Source organism: Rhipicephalus microplus, chromosome X (genome assembly GCF_043290135.1).
Source record: "Rhipicephalus microplus isolate Deutch F79 chromosome X, USDA_Rmic, whole genome shotgun sequence".
NCBI lineage: Eukaryota > Metazoa > Arthropoda > Arachnida > Ixodida > Ixodidae > Rhipicephalus > Rhipicephalus microplus.
In genome coordinates, this window is record NC_134710.1 from 197,083,750 (window position 1) to 197,104,969 (window position 21,220).

The 21,220-nt window shown below is 42.8% G+C and overlaps 1 protein-coding gene across 1 annotated transcript in view; it reads left to right on the forward strand.

Annotated features, from left to right (window-relative positions):
* The window catches only part of LOC119182143 (uncharacterized), a 38,257-nt gene extending 17,327 nt beyond the window's left edge, over nt 1-20,930 (forward strand). Inside the window, exons 8-9 of the mRNA XM_075878451.1 lie at nt 1,091-1,179; nt 18,583-20,930. Of these exons, the coding sequence (XP_075734566.1) occupies nt 19,441-20,823 (1,383 nt within the window). The 5' untranslated portion in view covers nt 1,091-1,179; nt 18,583-19,440 and the 3' untranslated portion in view covers nt 20,824-20,930. The remainder of the gene's footprint in view (nt 1-1,090; nt 1,180-18,582) is intronic.
* The last annotated feature ends 290 nt before the right edge of the window (nt 20,931-21,220 follow it).

A 21,220-nucleotide genomic window follows, 5' to 3' on the forward strand; every position in this document is an offset into this window, starting at 1 on the left:
GTTTATTATTTCTGAGGTACGTTTGCCAGGAATAGAAAGGTAAATGTATTTGGTCAAAAATTATATTATGCAGAATTGTATCAATGAGATTTCAATGTAGAAGAATCATTCACACCACCAAACTCCAAAATTGCACTTCATGCAAGCAAAAATAAACCATGAGAATGAGTTTCTTTCTGGTCACATGTGTGGTGCCTAGTGTAAGGCCATGTTTTCTCTCCATTAACACCTGTGCAGTCTTTATTGCCTCTTATGATGTGCCTCATTGTTGCCGTCAGTGTGTGGCTGAATGCATTTCTGATTTTGAACCGCTGAAAGTGATCACACATCCAGTTATAAATGGTGCTACATGCGTAGAGTAAATAAGCCTTTTGTTTTTTGTTTTGCTTACCAAACTCTACAATATTTACATTTACCTCTATTTAAAAGTGAGAGAACATTTTGGCATAATACTGAATGTTCAAAGTTCATTTTTAGGGAACTGTTCTAATGTATAAAAAAAATCGCTATTTAAGCATACATGCAAATTCTCAAGATATATTTATTTTTTAGCTTATTTTCTAGTTTTTAAATGTGAATATATAGCATGGTTGTTTGCATATGTACATGTTTGTATTTCTTCATGCAAGAGAAATGAAAAACCTACAACATGCATGGGGCTAATCACAGTGGATAGCACTGCACTTCTGCAAAAAGTTTCGCTACTGCTGTCAATGTAGAGTGCCAATTTCTGAAGGTGATTAAAATATCTACTTTGATGTTAACGTTACAACACCATGAGAACTCGTGCAGTGTAAGTAATGTATAGAAAGGTGTATAATTTGCATCCCAATAGGGCTCTTTTTACACCTCGAGCTCAAGACCTCTTTGGCACCAGTCAACTTTGTAGTTATATGTGAAGGTAACTGCATGAATTTGATAAATGATCATGTTGAGACTGGCTCAAAGAATTTGCGGTCATGTTTATTCTTGAAGATAGTGCAAAGTGGCAGTTATTTACATAAGGATACAAAGCTTTCTATTTCGATCTGTTTTGGTAAAAGATAAATGCACTGACTGTCTAATATCTTGTGCACTTGTTCTCGTTCAGGTGCCATTTGCCATTGTCATTGACAACATCTTCTGCAACTGATACAACAACTTGGGCAACATGGCTGTCTGGATTTCACTCATAATAGGGTAACCTTTGGCGATATTGATGTACTATCACGACTATTACATAATCAACTATGGGACATCGCGAACATTGTGATCACATTTTCTGCAAGCCTAGACAGCTGCAGTTATGAAGATTAGCAGTTGAGCCAGCTGTGGAAGTTTGTCATGAGGAAAGTCAGAGTGGTGTACACTACAACTTTATGTGGAACATTTTTACAGACTACACATGCATTTGTGATCCACTTGTATATAGATGTGTGCATCATATGCTAAAGATATATCAGTGATTGCTTTGCTGGAAACATAGTGTGATTTTTTTTTTACTCTCTTCATGGGAAACACGTGATAAGTATACTTCTCAAGCAGAATACGGAATGTGCATTGTAGCTCTGATACTATTGTTTTGTTTGTGAAAGTAGCTCTTTGCTAACTTTATATGAAATATGCATGGAATTTTATAGAAGTTTTATAATTACTGTTTTGTATTTAAATCAGTCAAACTTCTTAGATCAATTATGTACCTATTTTTCAGTTTAACTAAACTGAAAAAAAAAGTCCACATACTCTAGTTGAAGAACAACAAATCTGAATTCGGTTTTAAAGTTTTATTTAAGCTAAGGAAGCCTTCTAGGCATGGGGATGTGCCTCTTGTCAGGTCTGTTACCTATTCTGTTCCTTACTTAGTCTTGCTGTCAGTAATGATATTTCATGTATACTATGCCAATTTTCTGATATACACAACAAGCAAGTTGCACAGAGTAGCAACTTGTTTGTACATATTAACTGCACATAAAGCTTTGCAAGGGAAATTTTCTCCTCTGTAGTTATGAAATCCAATGACTTCAGTGAAGTGACTTTTTTTGTAGTATATAGTAGAACACTTTTGGTGCTTTCTTATTCGCCTTCAAGGCAATACATTGATCTATTGCGAGTGTGCCTTGTACGGCATGCAGCATTCAACTGGGAGACTGCTTTTTACTCTGTATAGTGGCTTCAAGTTATGCTGAATCGTCTCATAAAATTGTGTTCGAACCAATTGTCTTTTCTTTGTTAGTTTTGCTAGTAAATTAAATTTCACGTCTGAATACTAAGGTCTAACAGTTGTATGCAACTTTTCAGCATGTACAATAATTGCCATCTTTTTTCTTACTTTATGGCCCCTACCAAAGGCAGGTGTTGCCGATTCATTGCAATAATTTTTATTTACAGACTTATTCACTTCATAGTTTTTTATACTGTCTTTCTATTCTCTCTGTAATATTATATAACCACTAGCTATATTTCATTTGAAAATATTTAAAAACGTGCAAAGTCAACTTAACAGCTCAGGCTCTGATATTTCAAAAATAGAAAGCATGTAGATATTGTTCATTTGTTTATTTATGAACGTATATTTGTAGGAGCCAATAATACCCCGCAGGGGCGCCTGCGCAAGTAGGCGCTTAGTGTGTAGCGACCACGGACCCGAGCTAACGGGGGAGTTTCGGCTCCCTCCCACGCCTAGCCGTGCGTAGCTTTGCCGTGTCCGGGGAAAAGGGGATCCTGGGGGTTGAGCCAATGCTGGGTGATTGGACCTTTAAGGCCCCCCGGCAGAGGCAATGTACCCCTTTGGCCCCGGCTTCACGTAGACGGCACCCCTGGGCTGACCCACCCAGGGGAAATCGGTAGTCGCCTTTTCCTATTTCTCTCTCTCTTTACATTTTAGTCTTTTCTCGTCTTTAAATCTTTCCTGTCTTCTTTTCTCTTCCATTTACTTCTGATTTTTCCTGGCGGCAAGGGTTAACCTTGTGTATGTGCTCTGCCTTGGGCACAATATATTTGGTTATAGCGGCCGTGTACAGCTGACGTTGACATGCCTCATATAAATTTAGGACTTGTCACGTCCCCGTGTTGGGCTCCATGGTGGGTGGCTGGCATGGCTGCCGAACTCATATTTAGTTTATGGCTTTTTCTTCTCTCCTTTCATTGCACGATCGTCCTCTCTCGAAGAGAGGGCGCACCGAAGACTTTTGCAATTATTTCAGCAAACCGAAAGAAACCTTTCCCCGCTACCATGTAATCCATTGTGAAACCGCTGAAAAGAACGCCAGAACTATTTCGCCTTTCGTTGTTTCCAAATGCCTCACCATTACACTTGGACCAGGTTACCAGGCTACAAGAATGGCCAGTGGGGATGACCTCCTCGAGGTAAAAAGTCAGAGCCAGTATGAAAACCTCTCAAAACTAGAATCGTTTGGAAACATACCTATCTCAATTACACCACACCGCTCACTCAACCTTTCCCGAGGCGTTGTATCTGATCAAGACTTGCTTGACCTGACTGAAGATGAGCTCCTCGAGGGCTGGAAGGACCAGCAGGTGACACAAGTACAAAGAATCAAAATTAGGCGAGATAAGAAGGAAATCCCAACAAAACACATAATTGTGACATTTTGCACCAGTACCCTGCCTGAACATCTCGAAACAGGATACTTGAAGTTGAATGTGAGACCCTACATTCCCAACCCATGACGTTGCTTCAAATGCCAGCGTTTTGGTCACGGCTCTCAGAGTTGCCGCGGCCAACTCACCTGCGGAAAGTGTGCCACCACGGGACACGCTATGGACGAGTGTAAGGTGGAGGATGGGGCCCACTGCGCAAACTGCGATGGTGCCCATCCTGCATACTCCCGAACCTGTCCAACATGGAAAAAGGAAAAAGAAATTGTTACAATCAAAATCACACAAAACATTACTTTCCGAGAAGCCCGTCAACAAGTATCTGGTCTTTTCACAAACAAACTATCGTTCGCCAATGTAGTGCAACAGGGGGCAGCACTACAACGGCCTGCGGCAACTGCCCATGCCAGGCACAGTGTGCCGAGGCGGTCGCCAATGCCCCCACCCACGGCGGGAACAGCCAAGGCTGCCCTGCCACTCGTCCCCACGGCGACAACCACGGCCGCTGCAAGCTCTTGCAGCGGCCAGGGTATCCCAGCATTAAAGGAGGTTCCTTCGACCTCTAGCCCAAGAGGACCGAAGGTTTCGCCCCCCCGAGGTGAAGGAGACCCCAGGGTCGGCCTATATGAAGGCCTCGTCTCATCAGGTGAGGTTCCAAGCCCAAAACATCAGCTCGCAAATGCGGGCACGCAGTGCCTCTGAGGAGGCAATGGACACCACGGTACCCCTGGTGCCGAAAGATCCGCGTAGCTCCCTGGAGCGCGCCAAAAGAAATAAAAAGCCAATAACGGGGCCTGGCGACGGCCCTGTTCTTTGAGTCTTAACGCTTAGCTTAAGAAACAGACACACCCATTTTTCCTTACACACAGCACTACGTTACCTCCAATATGGCAACACAAATAATACATTGGAACGTCAGAGGACTCCTTAGAAACATCGATGATGTTCAAAAGCTCTTTTGCAAATATTCGCCGAAAGTGCTGTGTGTATAGGAAACTCATTTAAAATCTAAAAACACGAATTTTTCGCGTCGGTATGTTCTCTTCCGAAAGGACAGAGATGATGCTGCGGCATCATCCGGCGGTGTAGCAATTATTGTTAATCAAAAAGTAGCATGCACACATTTACCACTGCAAACAACACTAGAGGCAGTGGCTGTTCGAGCAGTTCTTTTCAACAAGCTCGTCACCATCTGCTCTCTGTACATACCCCCACACCACCGTCTTGGAAAACTAGAATTTGAGTCCTTAATAGATCAACTACCCGAACCTTATTTGGTCCTTGGTGATCTGAATGCTCATAGCAGTCTATGGGGTGATTCTCGCTGCGATGCTGAGGTCGTCTCATTGAACAGTTCCTTTTTTCCTCCGGTGCCTGCCTGTTGAATAGGAAAGAGGCAACATATTATAACCTTGCCAACAAAACCTACTCTTCCATAGATCTCAGCATCGCATCTCCTTCACTTGTACCATTACTCCAATGGAAAGTTCTAAATAATCCCTACGGAAGTGACCATTTTCTTGTTGTTTTGAGTACACAAACATCATACGAATGTCCTCCACGAGTTCCCAAATGGCTTATACACAAAGCCGACTGGGAACAGTTTCATAACAAAGCTCACTTATCTTGGACTGACATATGTACGCTAAGCATTGATGAAGCTGTGCAGTACTTCACAGCTCTCCTTATTAACGCAGCAGCCAAATGCATCCCACAAACATCTGGACAGCCCGGCAAGCGACACGTCCCATGGTGCCAAAATGCACGCAGGCAGCAAAACAAAGCATGGAGGGTGCTTCGGAACTCACCGACAGCCGAAAATCTTGTCACTTTTAAGAAAATGAAGTCTCAGGCCAGGAGAACGCGTCGGCAGGCCAGAAGAGAAAGCTGGCACAAGTTTTTATCGGGGATTAATTCTTATACCCAAGAGGCTAAAGTCTGGAACATGGTTGGTAGAGTAGCATGAAGACAAGTGCATTCACTCCCACTCGTAAACACACAGGGTGACAGCCTGCAAGATCAGGCCAACTTCCTCGGTGCACACTTCGAGCAGGTCTCTAGCTCGTCACACTATACTGAAGCTTTTCTAAGATATAAAGCAAAAATCGAAAAGCAGAAACTGGAATACAAGTGTACGAAATATGAGGCATACAACCAACCTTTCAACTTAGCTGAGCTACAAACATCACTAAATTCCTGCAGTAATTCTGCCCCAGGCCACGACCATGTCATGTATGAAATGTTGAAAAACCTGCCGCTTGAAACGCGAAAAACTTTACTCTCCCTATACAATGCTGTCTGGCTTTCTGGCACCATACCTACTTCCTGGAAAGAAGCCATTGTTATCCCTATTTTGAAACAGGGCAAGGACCCTTCCTCTGTTTCAAGTTATAGGCAAATTGCACTAACCAGCTGCCTTTGTAAACTTGTTGAAAAAATGATAAACCGCCGACTTTTATATTTCATTGAAACACACAATCTGCTTGACCAATACCAATGTGGGTTTCGAGAGGGTAGATCTACCACCGACCATCTGGTGCATATCGAGGCACAGATCCGAGACGCTTTCGTCCACAAACAATACTTTCTGTGTTTCTCGATATCGAAAAGGCTTACGACACAACATGGCGTTTTGGCATATTAAGAGACTTGTCTCACCTGGGTGTGCGCGGTAGAATGCTTTCCATAATTGAGAGTTACTTGTCCAATCGAACATTCCGTGTCCGTGTGGGCAGTGTTCTCTCACAGACATTTGTCCAGGAAACAGGCGTGCCACAAGGTGGTGTGCTTAGTTGCACACTTTTTATTATCAAAATGAATTCCTTGCACTTGTCCATCCCCCACAATATGTTCTATTGTACATATGTCGACGACGTTCAGCTTGGCTTCAAGTCATGCAACTTGGCAATGTGTGAGCGGCAGGTTCAGCTGTGTTTAAACAAGGTCTCCAAATGGGCAGATGAAAACGGATTTCGACTTAACTCACAAAAAAGCACGTGTGTCTTGTTCTCTCGAAAGAGAGGCATGCACTCGGAACCTGACATTCGACTGAACGGGCAACGTCTGTCCGTCAATGCCGAGCATAAATTCCTAGGCTTAATCTTGGACAACAAGTTGACCTTTGTACCACACATAAAGTATTTAAAAACAAAATGTTTAAAAGCCATGAATGTTATAAAAGTGTTGTCACGTACTACTTGGGGTAGTGACAGGCAATGCCTCATGAATCTGTATCGAAGCCTCGTTCGCACCCGCTTAGATTATGGGGCCGTTGTTTATCAGTCTGCAACTCAAAGTGCTTTGAAGATGCTGGACCCCGTGCACCATTTGGGCATCTGCCTTTCTACGGGTGCTTTTCGCACCAGCCCCATAGAAAGCCTTTATGTTGAGTCAAATGAGTGGTCGCTTCACCTGCAGAGAACTTACATGTCCTTTGTTTATTTCCTTAAGGTGAAAGCGGATAAGAAGCACCCCTCATACTCTACTCTTAATGATTTGTTGAGCTCAATTCTGTTTCAAAACAGGCCTTCGATGAGGCAGCCCTTCTCAGTTCGCCTGAAAAGTCTAGCTGAGGAAACTGGAGTCTCACTTGAACACAGTGTAATGGCTCCTGTAGCCTATCTGCCGCCGTGGCAATGGCAGACTATAGACTGCGATGTGTCCTTTCTAGAAGTTACAAAACATGCGCCTATTGCCCATATCCGAACATACTTCCTGGAACTTCAACACAAATACACACGTCCTGAGTTCTTTACAGATGCCTCCAAGTCCAACTCCTCTGTGTCCTACGCTGCTGTCGGCCCATCCTTTTCGGATGCTGGCCCTCTACATCCAGGCACAAGTATCTTCACAGCAGAAGCTTACGCGATACTTGTGGCAGATAAACACATCAAACAATTACAAATACAAAAAGCAGTAATTTATACAGACTCCCTCAGTGTGGTAACGGCTCTGCACAGTCTTAAAAAACAAAAAAACCCGGTCCTTGTCTCACTTTACTCCATTTTGTGCACACTCTACACACTCAAACAACATGTTGTAGTGTGCTGGGTGCCAGGGCACTGTGAGATCGAAGGCAACGCGAGGGCGGATCAGCTCGCTGCATCCGTCCCCAAAAGCACTGCCCCTACACCCATATTAATCCCGGCCCTTGATCTTAAGCCGTCTCTCAAACGAAACCTTAGGGACTACTGGCAGAGCAAGTGGGATACACACACACAAAACAAACTACACATTATTAAGCCACACCTTGGTCATTGGCTTCCAGTATCAAAATCGCGTCATACAGAGGTAATACTAACGAGACTCACTATAGGACACACATACACGACACACTCATATCTTTTGTCCGGTGGCGACCCACCATTGTGTGACAGATGTGGTGAAGCACTAACAGTTCTTCACATTTTAATTCAGTGCAAACAATTGGACACTATAAGAAAACAACACTTTCCATTACCCTACCGACAACATATACCTTTACACCCTGCAATGTTCGTCGGTAGGGAACCGCTTTTTAGTTATAAATCATTGCTTGCGTTTTTAAAAGAAATTCATAGTTTTCATGTCATATACCCGGGCATTCCGTAGCACGACCTCTCCTGAGAGGTTTTCGCTGCGGTGGCTACACAAGAAAGCACCTGCCTCACGGCCCTTGTACGCAACAGTATGAACGAGTGAGGCACTTGTGCTTATGCCATACATATCCACCATCGTCTTTTATTATCACCAACTTTGTTCATCTATTTGCACCACACACACCTTTCACGGCATGGTCATGATTTTATTACTTGTATGTTTTTACCCGCCTTACCGCGAGGAATTTTATGGCCCTTATACAGCCGCTAATCACAATCATCGTCCACATTCCTTGTCCCATGAACTGGCGCTCTTTGGCCATCAAATGGCCCTTGCGCCAAAAAACACCATATATCATCAGGCGCCAATAATACCTCGCAACTTCAATGCCTGCTCTGTAAAAAGTTCATTGTTTCTAGATAAAGGAATGCTGTAAGCTTGTAGTTGATTTCAGCACAGCTAGGTGATCCGAGAGTTTGGGGCTGAGATACACTAAGGCACATTTGTACAGGTTGCTGTCCATATGAAGGTTCCATTAAGGTACAGGTTGACGTCCTTATGAAGCATAAAATGCTGTTTGTATGATGGAGGAACCCAACTTACCATAAAGATAGACTACATTAGTGTACAAAATATTGAAGAGCCACATGCCATGAATGTAAGTCCCTTTTGTTGAATACAGTAGCTACTATACTGCAGAGTAATGAACTTGGCTTCATGTTTGTTTTGTAGCTTTAAATTGCATATGACCCCTTGGGGTTGCTAGGCAGTGACTGTGGTGAAGGGACCCGTCAATGCAGTACTATTGTTGGAGCGAGGGGGCCTGTCAGCGTAGTGTAATCATGATTGCAGTGATGGGGCTCATCGTACTATTGTTAAAGCGAGGGGGTTTGTCAACATAGTGCAATTGTGATTAAGGTGATGCGGCCCATTAGCGTAGTGAAATTGTGACAGTGAGGGGGCCATCATAATAGCGATTCAGCTATAGCGACAGGCCCCGTCACCGTAAATCAATGACTACGGTGAGGTGGCTCATCATCATAGTGTAATGGTAAGAATGAGGGGGCCTGTTGCCGTAAATATGTAGTCATTTTAGATGCCACCGTCACACTGTTCGGATCGCGTATATGGGTTGATGCGCAGTTGGGGAATCGGGTGTGCTGCAGGTAAACAGATCAAATGGCGGTTTTGTTATTTATACTTTCTTTTTTTTTAGATAATGCATCAAGATTGGTGTTACTGCTCTCAAGTATCAATTTTGCTTGAAAGAAAAGAAAAAAGTAAAAATTACAAAATGGAAATTCTAACCAACGACCTGCGGCACTACCGCTTCCTAAACAGCGCGTCAACCCACCATGCCACCCGAACAGCTAAACAATGGTGTCTAAAATTACTACAAATTCACAGCAATGGGCCCCCTCATTTTTACCACTGCACTACGGTGACGGGCCCCCTCACTGTAGTCATTGCTTTACGACGACGGAGCCCATCACTATAGTTGCATCGCTATTATGACAGCCCCGTCACTGTCACGATTTCACTACACTAATGGGCCCCATCACCGTAATCACGATTGCACTATGCTGACGGACCCTCTTGCTTTAACTATAGTACTGCGTTGACAGGACCCCTGCCGGGCTACTAGTGCACTGTTGTGTACCAACAGGCAGTTAAGTGGGTCACACTGTACGTAAGCTGTGATCGAAGCTAGATATATTTTGAAAAATAGTCATGCTTATTGTAGTTTGTGTCTAACTTTTACATATTTTTGAACATTGTCAAATCTTTGAAAGTTATTTAGAGATCTGTGCCTTGTGTCTGTGCTTTGTTTCTCGAAAGCAGTGGTGTATTTTTGTGTGCGAACCAAGGATAAGTAGTCTTGTTTGCAGTGTGCTAATCTGTGCCATATTGCACAGTTAACTGCAGTTTTTTCAGTGCATGGGTAGCACCATTCCTCAAACTTTTTTGAAGTGCATTCTTGCGAACAGTTAGAAAACATGGAATTTCTAAATTAGCGTTTAGATTGATTGGTATCTGCCAATCCTCACAATCATTTATTAATGAAAATGGCCGTGCATGTAGGCAAGAATAAATTAGTCTCAGTGTGTATGTTGCTTTATGCAATGATTGTATATAAAGATTGCAGGCTAAGAATACAAAGGAAAGGAAAAATTTTCTCCTATCCAGTTCTTGCCTAGTAAGTTGCATTTTGCAAGCACAAGAATCAGCAAAAGTCTCATTTGTGTTGTGGCAACCTTGTGTTTAACTTTCTAGATAGTATGTTTAAAAAAATTTTGAATACTCCAGTTGACATTATTACTTTAGTATCAGTTGTCTTTAGTATAAATTTCATTAGATTTGTCTTGCTTGCTGAAACTCTGTTCATAGGAATAAATGCAAAAGAAAAAAGTGAGTTTACAAAAAAAAAAAAAAAAAAAAAAACTGACTTATACATGCACTGCACTGAGAAAGGCAGAAATGGGCATGAAAGATAAAAGGGCAGGAAGAATAAGCAATACAGAACCACCTGTGTGGGCACCGTATGTACATATTATACAAGATGCCAATGCCCCATTATACATGAAGCAGCTGCACCTTTATAGCGGCTCATACTGGTCTCTGTGTAGGCTGGCATTCAGGAATATTGCTTTTTGTGAGACTGGTAGATTCGAAATGCTAAGTGCTGAAACTGTCGACATTTATAATGGGGCTTTCAGGGAGACATAATGAGACCTTATTTTGTAAGAATAATTTTTTTTTTCATTTGATAACTTACAGTTCTCTCTTGAAAATTGCCATATTGCTGTCATTGCTGGATTTGTCACCTGTTGGTATGAGAATGAAAACAATGGATAATGAAAGAAACTGTTATGAATTCTATATGGCCCTTGCATGGAATTATGTGTTATGTATTTAGACAGTACTTGAGAGCTGTAGATATCCTCTTGGAACTTGTAAAATGTAGTTTGCTGCTACCTGTGACTCTTTTGATTATCTTGCTTCTGTTGGTACACCAATAATGGGGCATACTTTATGACCTTTAGATATTTTTGGCAACAATTCACTTTTGGTATGCGTTATTGAGAGGCTTGAGATCATCACTCACATTATTACTGCCTATCTTTAATAGAGCTTTGACCAGATATAATTATAGCAAACAAATTGGCTCACAACAGCTACATGATGCTTTGCTTTTTACTGTACTAAAGTAATTTGTCAATGGGCACTGCGAAAAACCAAAAAAGAAATATTGGTTGAAATACTATGTACGCTTTGTTTTCCTGAAAGGTCAAGCCTCTATGCCAGCTAGCAAAGCAGACACTAGGACAGTGCACACTTGGCACTTCCTTGTCACTTCTGTGATATTTGCAGTGTACATGAAGGTACCGGGAAGTAAACTGAGAAAAAAACTTTAAACTATCTGGGTAACCTAAACGTATAAGCCTGATTTTTTAGAACCAATCCATCTGTTCCCTCCTCTATGGGGACTGTGGCAATGTTGCAGCGGTGTCTTGTCACTTGCGCGCCAGTCATTGACCCAATGCTTTGTCGCAGAGCATAATTCGCACACATACACAGGGGAAAGTGTTCCGAGGTTATGAGTGAGGTTTAGTACAGTTTCTTCTCAATGAATATTCACATTAGTGTTTGGGGAACAACACAAAACCTCAACTGTTCCTTCAGAACTGCCCTCCCCTCCTTTCGTTTATGCACATGAATTATGCTCCATGGCAAAGTGTTGGGTCAATGGCCACCGCACAAGTGACTTTTCATCCTTTTGTTTTTTTTTTTCTCAGTTTCTGAGTACAGTGTTTACAGGGATTCTCAAAAAATGCAGATTGTGCAAAATCACATTTTGGAGTGTGCCATAGATCAAAGCCTTGGTATAAATGTTGTGTAGGTCATTGGCTTCAACATAGAAAAAACTAATAGAGGATTGTCATTTCCAGGTACCGACAAATGAAACAGTAACAGATCCTGTGCTGTGGGAGGTAGATTGCCTTGCGCTATAGCCACACAAGATTTTCTGGTTCTGTCCTAGTACTTAGCGTGTTTTCAAAATTCTTTCTCTAGAATGCTCCACAGATTTCATTTTATAACTGTGGTTGTATAACTGAGATTTACAAAAGTGAGAGGTCTGTATGAAAGCTATGCCAGGTGAAGAAAAGTTGAATATGATATTGCAACATATTGATTATCCTCGGTGTGTGTGTGTGTGTGTGTAGGTGTTTATAAGTGAACAAATATGCTTATTGGTATGGTATCTATTCGCTCTTCTTTATACAAGGTGTATGGTCAGATGCTGCAAGTTGGAGTTAATAGTGAAAGATGTGGTTGGGCATTCGCTTAATAATGAGCAGTTCCTGGCTCTCCAGCAATCATTTTTGTGGAAAAAAGTACCTCTGAAACACTTTTTTTTTGCCATCTAGTCCTGCTACTCAATGCACACGGTCAATGAGGATGTGTACTTATGGTGCTGAGGTTCACATACTTGGCGAAAGGTTACTGTACATATACGCATTTGTTTAGATTTTTTTGTGTATACTGTTTGCTTCTGTCCAGAAGCAAGCTAAGCAAACACATAGGATGGTACTTTGTTTTGTGTGGTATTAAAAAAAAAGGCAATGTTTCAGATTAAATATTTCTTGTGTAATGCTTATTTACAAGTGAAATTGTGAATGAGGCAAGGTTTTGACCAACTGACAGCGGGTGTGTCTGTGCCATCAGCCAAGGCCTAGATTTCCAAGAACTACAAGAAGTAACACCAATACCTGGGCTAGTTTGTTGGCTGGCCAGCTCTGACCGGCTCTCACCTTGAGCACCAGCCCAGGCTAGTGGACAGGGCACGGCAAACAGCCAGGGCCTGTGGCTTCCATGAATGAGGGCAATGCTCGTTTAAAAGACTCTTGCCCACTTATAAAGTTTCTGTAAAATTTTTTATTTTCATGCTAAGTATACAAATTGTTAGGAGCTATTTGTTATTGCAGAATCATGTACTATCTGTTTGAAGACAATATATTGAACTGAGCTGTGCCATCCTATAATACAATCCTCAGCAGCACCGTCTTCGTGTTTCTTACATCTGTGCATCCAATTTTCGCTACAACCACTCAACATGCAAGATCAACAACTAGCCCAGATGTAACCATTCTAATCCTCAAAAGCTCTGCAGCCAGATACAAGGTGGTGGATTCACATTTTGACATCACCTGTGGCTTCTGACATCCTGAGCCCTATTACATTTCTAAAATATTCATTACCTGAAGCATAAAGACTTTGATGCTTCTGATATGCCCATCCTGGTCAAATCTTTGTGCATTTTAGTGTTGACCACTAGGAGGTCATCAGAAAAAATAATGCACACTTTTCCTAATCGTTCAAGACTTAATGTTTAAAGTGAACATCTATTATTTTAAGAATATGAACAGCATTGCCAAGCACCCTTGGAACTAGTGCACTAATGTTTATATGGTTGAATTTTGGATCATGATTGAGCCTCATTTGAGCAAACTGCAGAAGGGAGCCAATATTTATTGAGAAATTCATTCTCATTCAGGAACGAACATGCACTGTGCAATATTTGTATTAGAAGCATGTACTTCCATCTGGCTAAGTTTGGTGCAAAATGACATATATTCTCTGTACACATTTCTTGGTAGTGTATTGTATTGCTTCTAGTCAAAAGTGTAGCCACCCATTTTTTCAGCTAAAAAAATTCTAGGCGTTTGTACTAAGACTGATTGATTTGATTGATTGATTGTTGGGGTTTAACGTCCCAAAACCACCATATGATTACGAGAGACGCCGTAGTAGAGGGCTCCGGAAATTTTGACCTCCTGGGGTTCTTTAACGTGCACCCAAATTTGAGTACACGAGCCTACAACATTTCCGCCTCCATCGGAAATGCAGCCGCCACAGCCGGGATTTGATCCCGCGACCTGCGGGTCAGCCGCCGAGTACCTTAGCCACTAGACCACCGTGGCGGGTTTTTTTTTTTTTTTTTACTAAGACTACAGAGGGTGGTGGCACCTCAAGAGGATGCACTTGTGTCCTCACTGTACAGGCATGATATGTTATTTAGGCCAACTTTAGGATCTAGTATCGTTGGTTCAGGGTGCATCATTGAAACGTCGGTTAGCATTATTCTCGGTGCCCTGTTTGCTAGTTTTTGGTATTGAAAAATTATTTTATTTGTTTGTATTCACTTAATGCCCACCAACATTGTTTCATGGCTTCTGAATAGCAAAGTAATCAACTTATCAAACGAACATAAATACGCTGTGATTATTAGCAGCATGGTTGAATCCATCTGGCTCTAGCATGTGACATTAGTTGCCATTAGATTGCTGGCCACAGACGCTATCACTGTAAATGTTCGGCTCTTCACGGTGAGTGTTGGCAATTCATGCAGTTGAATGTTCCTAGTAATCACAATCCCACATAATATTCTACTTGTGGAGAACCATGTAACTACATTTCTGGAGTTTTCATTATTCTTTTTTTAGCAGAACATAGTTTAAATAGACATGTAAACACCAATGTTTATCGATATTCTCCTAAACTCATGCTGCAACTAGATATTTGAACCACAGTTGATTTTGCTCTACTTATCCTTTCGCATCTGCATGTGGCTGCTGTTTTGGTGACTTAATTGGCTTTTGCTTAACTGCCTGTGCTGCTACATCATAGTACATTCTAGTAAATACAGCACATTTCTGTCACGTGCAGCATTCTTACAGGTGATTTGGATACTAATTAAATGGAAAAAAACCATGAACAATTATGGTATTGCAATACTATTTTTACAACAGCCTTGTACATGGTTAAGCCTTGAACAAGATGCATTCTCGAAGACATAAGACAATGGCTATTCTCGACAAAGTTGAGTGCATTTCTGGGCAGCTGAACATTATAAAACGCAAGACCTGCGGGGAAGGCGCAGCACAGTCGCAGCGAAAGCTAGAAGAGCGGCCTTTCAGAGCCTTTTCAAAGCACTCAGTGGTTAACTACTGCAAGTGCACTTGCTTGATACCCACTAGGGCATTAATAATTAACTTTTGGGTAGTAGGCCGGCATTCGCTATGCTATTTTTCCTCATTCTTCTGAGAAGTGTGGTATCTGCTAAACGCTTGCAAAAAATTTTGTCACAATTGTTCATGCAGTGCCTGACGACGATGAGGAATTGTGGCTGAAGTGGGTATGCGTCACAGTTAATAGAGGAACAAGAACAAGCTTTCGTAATGGGTTGGAGCATTGGTCGGCCCACTCGTTACGCTATTCGCATTGTGCTATGACAGGTTGTTCTTTTGCCGTTTTAAAATACTTTATAAATCATATTAACGCGATTGCTTTCCCGACATCAAGCCTCCCTAGGGAAAGTTTGCCAACATGTCACAAGCACCAGCGTAGCTCAGTGGTAGAATAGTGGGTTGACACCCACTGGACCCAGGTTCGAGCCCCACCTTATCTTTGGTGCTAGGTTTTTATTTTCTAAGTTTGTACGATGTAATCATCTCATAGCGAAAGCCATCTCATAATGGCTTTTGCTGTAAAAAAGAATAAAGCATCAGCACACAGCTAGCAACAGACCAGCTGCAACTCGACTCAATGTGGAGAAGTGTGCTTTCGAACTATCCATCTGAGTTAATCGCTTGTCACCAGGTGGCAATATGGTGTATTCAAAAGTACTACACATCATGCCCATAGAAGTTATTTACAAAATTGTGGCAGCATAAAATTTGTTTAGACAGAATGCAAAAAAAAGGAAATCTGATGACCAGCAGCATGATCTTAGCATTTTGAACTGGAATGTACCCCAAAGATTGAGACTTTGGGATGTGCAGAGCATTGCAGGGTAAGAAACCTGAGGGAAGATGCTACTCAAAAAATGCCTTTTCCAAAAATGCATATTTTTTGTTTTTACTTGTTTTCACAAGATTAGTTTGCCTACTTTCAAGACAAAAAATTCAATATTGTAATTAAACATGAAGCAGGTTAAAATTGCTTTTAAAATGCACAAGGTGGCTATTAAAAACCAAAACGAGCTTATTGTCTAGAGTCCCTTAGAAATTGGCACCTGGCTTCTTGCCATTGAATTTCGCATGAGGAGTTCACCAAAGCCACATGCTCAAAATAACTATGATTCTAAAGCTCTTGTAATGGAAGCAATTATTTTAAAAAAGGATGTTTTTGCACATAAATGAGCTTTCATTTCTATGTCTAAAGTGTATTTTTCTCAAGATGCAATTTTGGGCAACGTATCAAGTTTGTAAATCATGTTTTTGGCATTTTTGATGGCCATATCAACATGAGGTTGTGCCCACATATTTCTCAACTTGTGAAGAGTGCAATAAATTTTTTAAAACCTGATATTGCTTATGCAATCATTATGAACTTAAAGTAAGCAATTAGTTTGGGCTGAGCATTCTAGGTATTTTCACATTACAGTTTTTGTTATTTGAAATGTCTTAGAGACCCTTTATTATTACTTATTAATATTCTTCATTTAATGTGGAGCGATATGAGCCATTAATGGTTAATAACCATACAAGTTTAGTGGCAGAAAAAGTGCATCTGAAAACATCTGTTTTACCCATTCTCATGCTGCAAAACAAAAAACAATGCGACTGCTCTAAAACTGAGTAAATATGTGAAATCAATGTTAAAACCCATATAAACAGCAAAAATTTCATCGCCCTTGGTTAGAGATCGATAAGCTTTTTTTTTTTTTTTTTCAAATAGCATCTGCGCTTAAACGGGTTTGATAAAATTTGGGAGCCACAATATCCACAACCCTGTCAAGCGTTATAAATTGTAAAGAGTTATTTGGCTGTAGAAGAGCACCCAGAAACTATGGGAATTTCTTGAAGCAAGGTGTACACTGCAGTTTATGAGGGTGGCGATTTGAGCTAGTTAGTATAGCACAAAGATTGGTGCTAGGATAGATTAAAGAAAAGAACAAAATAACACATTCCACAGAATGCAGCGCTTGGTTGCAACGACAGCAATAAAACTGTTGTGGAAAGTTAACGCTGTGTCGTGTGGAATGCGTCTTTTTTTGTCCTAGTTCTTAGCTAACACTACCATCAATTTATATAGCACACTGTGGGTTATGAAGACTATGACATTAGGCTGTAGGAGGTTATGATTATGCACAATTTTACACTGGTAGGGTATGTGCAAATATGCATATACACATCCTAATATAATTACCTTATTGCGTGTCTAGGTGAGAATGCTGTAGGCTCGCGTGCTCAGATCTAGGTGGACATTAAAGAACCTGAGGTGGTCGAAATTTCCGGCGCCTTCCACTGCAGCGTCTCTCATAATCATATGATGGTTTTGGGAAGTTGATTCCCACATATCAACTTTATTGCTGCACTTATAGTGGCCTTTAACATTCCTTGGGCGGTGACATCACTGATCACCCAACTGGTTAATTACACCAGTTACGGTAAAACAAACCTGGCATGAGAAATTGGCCACATTATTAGTGTGAACTTGTTGGAGATCGCAGGTGTACTATGAGTGAAATCTAAGAGCAAATGTACCAATCAATAAGTGATTGCATATTGTTATGTTGGTAATCTATTGAGCCTGAATGTTGCATTGAGCACCATCTTGGTGTTAACAGCAGTGGCCTCCAAATGCAATCCTCAATCACTGTTTCTGATGCCTGTAAGTCTGCAGTGCTTACAGAATCAACCCAGGCAAAGTTTGATGTCCAGCAGGAAAAAAAAAACAGCCTATGTTGGCAAGAATAGTTCAAATTATATGTCCACTGGACTATGCTAAAGTTTCATACTGGAGTCTTCTGCTGTGTAGGTATTTTTTTTAATATTGAGATTTTCGAGATAAGCATAGAAAGACATGCTTTACTGATAAAGAAAGGGGCGTCCTTATAATGTTGTCGTCTAAGTATGGTCCACAACTGCAGTATGGTGCCATGTGAATCTTTCGTCGTTACATGCTGGGAAACACTGAAAATGCTGTATGCCATGCGTGCACAAAAGATGGTGCATTTATGATGTCGCATAGAGTATATTTCTAGTATACAAAGGATAAACTGCTTAAAAACTTTATGAACGACATCGTTCTGAAGCATCTCTGAATGAGCACAGCTACCCAAACGAGAAGCTTGTAGTTTTATCAATGAACTTTACATACTAGATCATTCACAGTAGAAATCATCTGCAAGATGATGTACTTGCTAGCATGTCTTTTGATGAAAGATGTTGCAAACTTATTATTCTTCAAAGGCTAATGATGCAGGCAGAAATAAAATTGTACAGCTTGCACTAAGCCTTGGCAGAAACACTACGCAGGCTAGTGAAACTTCTATTGCTGCTCACACCTGTGGTCCAAACTTGGTTCATCACATACTTTATTTGATTTACATATTTACAGAAATACCACAGGCCACAGCCCATGCAGGAGTGGAAATACAAAAGCATCAAAACATTGAAAAAAAAAAGAAGATAACAAGCAATAGGGGAAGTCACCCAACTTGGACAACATGCGCCCCATTTCGCTCACATCCTGCGTGGGAAAGGTAGCCGAGCATGTGGTCCTCAATAGGTTGACTCGGTACCTGGAAGACAATGGGCTCTACCCGTACACCATGATTGGTTTTCGGGCCAAGCTTTCGACGCAAGACGCTATGAAGCTGCTCAAGCACCAAGCCATCGACTGCAACACTCGAGACATGCGGGCCATTCTCGGCCTCGACTTAGAGAAAGCCTTCGACAATGTTGCTCACTCTTTCGTGTTGCGGTCGATTGCTGAGCTCGGCCTTGGAGTCAGATTCTACAAATATGTCAAATCGTTCTTGACCCGTAGGAGAGCCACCCTCAGTGTGGGAGACCTTGTCTCCGAGGAGATCGAGCTGGGATCACGCGGCACGCCACAAGGGTCAGTGATATCGCCCACCCTGTTCGATCTTGTCATGGTCGGGTTGTCCAAGAGGCTCTCATGTATCGAAGGCATTAACCACACAATTTACGCAGACGATATTACCATTTGGTGCACAGGTGGCAGCGACGAGCAAGTCGAGCGCTCCCTGCAGGAGGCCATAGACACACGGAAGATTACCTCCGTCCCACAGGCCTGAGGTGTTCCCCAAGCAAGTCCGAGCTTCTCCTTTACCAACCCACTAGGCGAGGGCCCAAGCCCAAAAACTGGCAGCCGATCTCGAAGAGTGATATCAAGCTCTACACCGGAGATGGCAGTGCAATACCCAGAGTTGACTCCATTCGGGTCCTCGGCATGACCATCGAGTCCAATGGTTCCAACGGCAAGACTATACTCAAGCTCGCCGCCAAGACGGATAACGCGGTTCGGCTGGTTCGGCGGGTGGCCAACCGCTACCAAGGCCTCAAGGAAGACAACCTAATCCGCTTGGTCAATGCCTTTGTGCTCTGCCACTTTTCATATGTCGCGGCCATGCACAATTGGCAGCGTGCCGAGTGTGACAAGATCAACGTCTTGCTCAGAAAGATTACCAAGCGGGCCCTCGGTATCCCGATCAGGACGCGCACCGAGCGCCTGCTCCAGCTCGGAGTACACAATACGTTGGAGGAGATTGCCGAAGCGCAGGAGCGGGCCCAGCTCGCGCGCCTTTCGAGCTCCCAGACCGGCAGACATATACTCCGAGAGCTCGGTCACTCTCCGGCTGAAGTGGACGAGAAGATGAGACAGGTGCCCCGTGAGATTCGTGACCTCATCACCGTGGCACCGATACCGAGGAATGTCCATCCCGAGCACAATCGTGGTAGGCGACGGGCTAGAGCTGCCACTCTTCTCAAGCAGATTCACAGTGAGGAGCACGGCGTCAGCTTTGTCGACGCGGCCGCGTACCGTGGGAGCCGCGCCTTCTCCGCAGTCGTCGTCGACTCCAAACAACAAATCACCAACTGCGCATCGGTTCACACTGACGATCCGACGGTTGCCGAGCAAGTGGCCATCGCCCTGGCCATCCTGGAAGGTGAGAGGGAGGTCATCTATAGTGACTCTAGGTCAGCTATTCGCACTTTCGAGCGCGGTGTAATCTCCAAGAAAGCCCTGCGCGTGCTCCAAAGTGGTGGCCGCGACGGCATCAAGCACCACGTACTGATTTGGTTTCCTGCACATGTTGGACAGGTCCAAGGCGCTCTCCCCAATCTCAACGAGTCTGCCCACGAGGCCGCGCGCGCACTTACCGACCGCGCGGGTTCCGGGCAACGATTGGGGAACAACGGGGTTGCGGAAAACAGGGACGCGCCTGTCACGTACAACGAAATAACAAAATATTTTTACCTCGCGCGGAGACTATATCCACTCCCTCATCCAAATCTTAATAGGCCACAGGCCCTTACGCTCAGACTACTGCAGACCGACACGTACCCTAACCTGAGATCCCTTCACGCTATTTATCCTGACGTGTTCCCCAATGACGCTTGCCCCGAATGTGGGGATGTATCCACGCTGGCGCACATGCTCTGGGAGTGCAAGGCAATGCACACTAACCCCAACACTACATCGGTCAGGTGGGAGGCGGCCCTTCGCAGCTCCCTCCTGGCCGACCAACTTTGGGCCGTCCAGCAGGCCCGCGGAGCGGCCGATAGGCTTGGCCTAACGGTCCCGACGTGGGAGTCGCCCGCTGCGCGCTGACGCGCACCTTGCAGGACCTCAATAAAGTTTCGCAACCAACCAACCAACCAACAAGCAATAATACTAACAAAATCTGAAATAAATAAATGTAATACAGGTTGTGAAAATGTGATGCAAATAAATGCCTGCGAATATAGTAACAGTCACAAAAATGATCAAACAAATGAAACAGAACCCATTCTTATCTCTGGAAAAATAAAGTGTTTACAAGGTAACCTAGGATGAGGCACTTGACTGTACTAAGGACCACAGTTGGTCAGGAGACGGATCATTCCAATCAGAAATCCTTTGTGAAAGGAATGTAATTTTAATAGATTTGTTTTGGCAAAATAGGGATTTAAAGCGCATGTGTGTGACGAGTGCATCATGATGTAAGTGGAGATAAGTATGGTGCTTG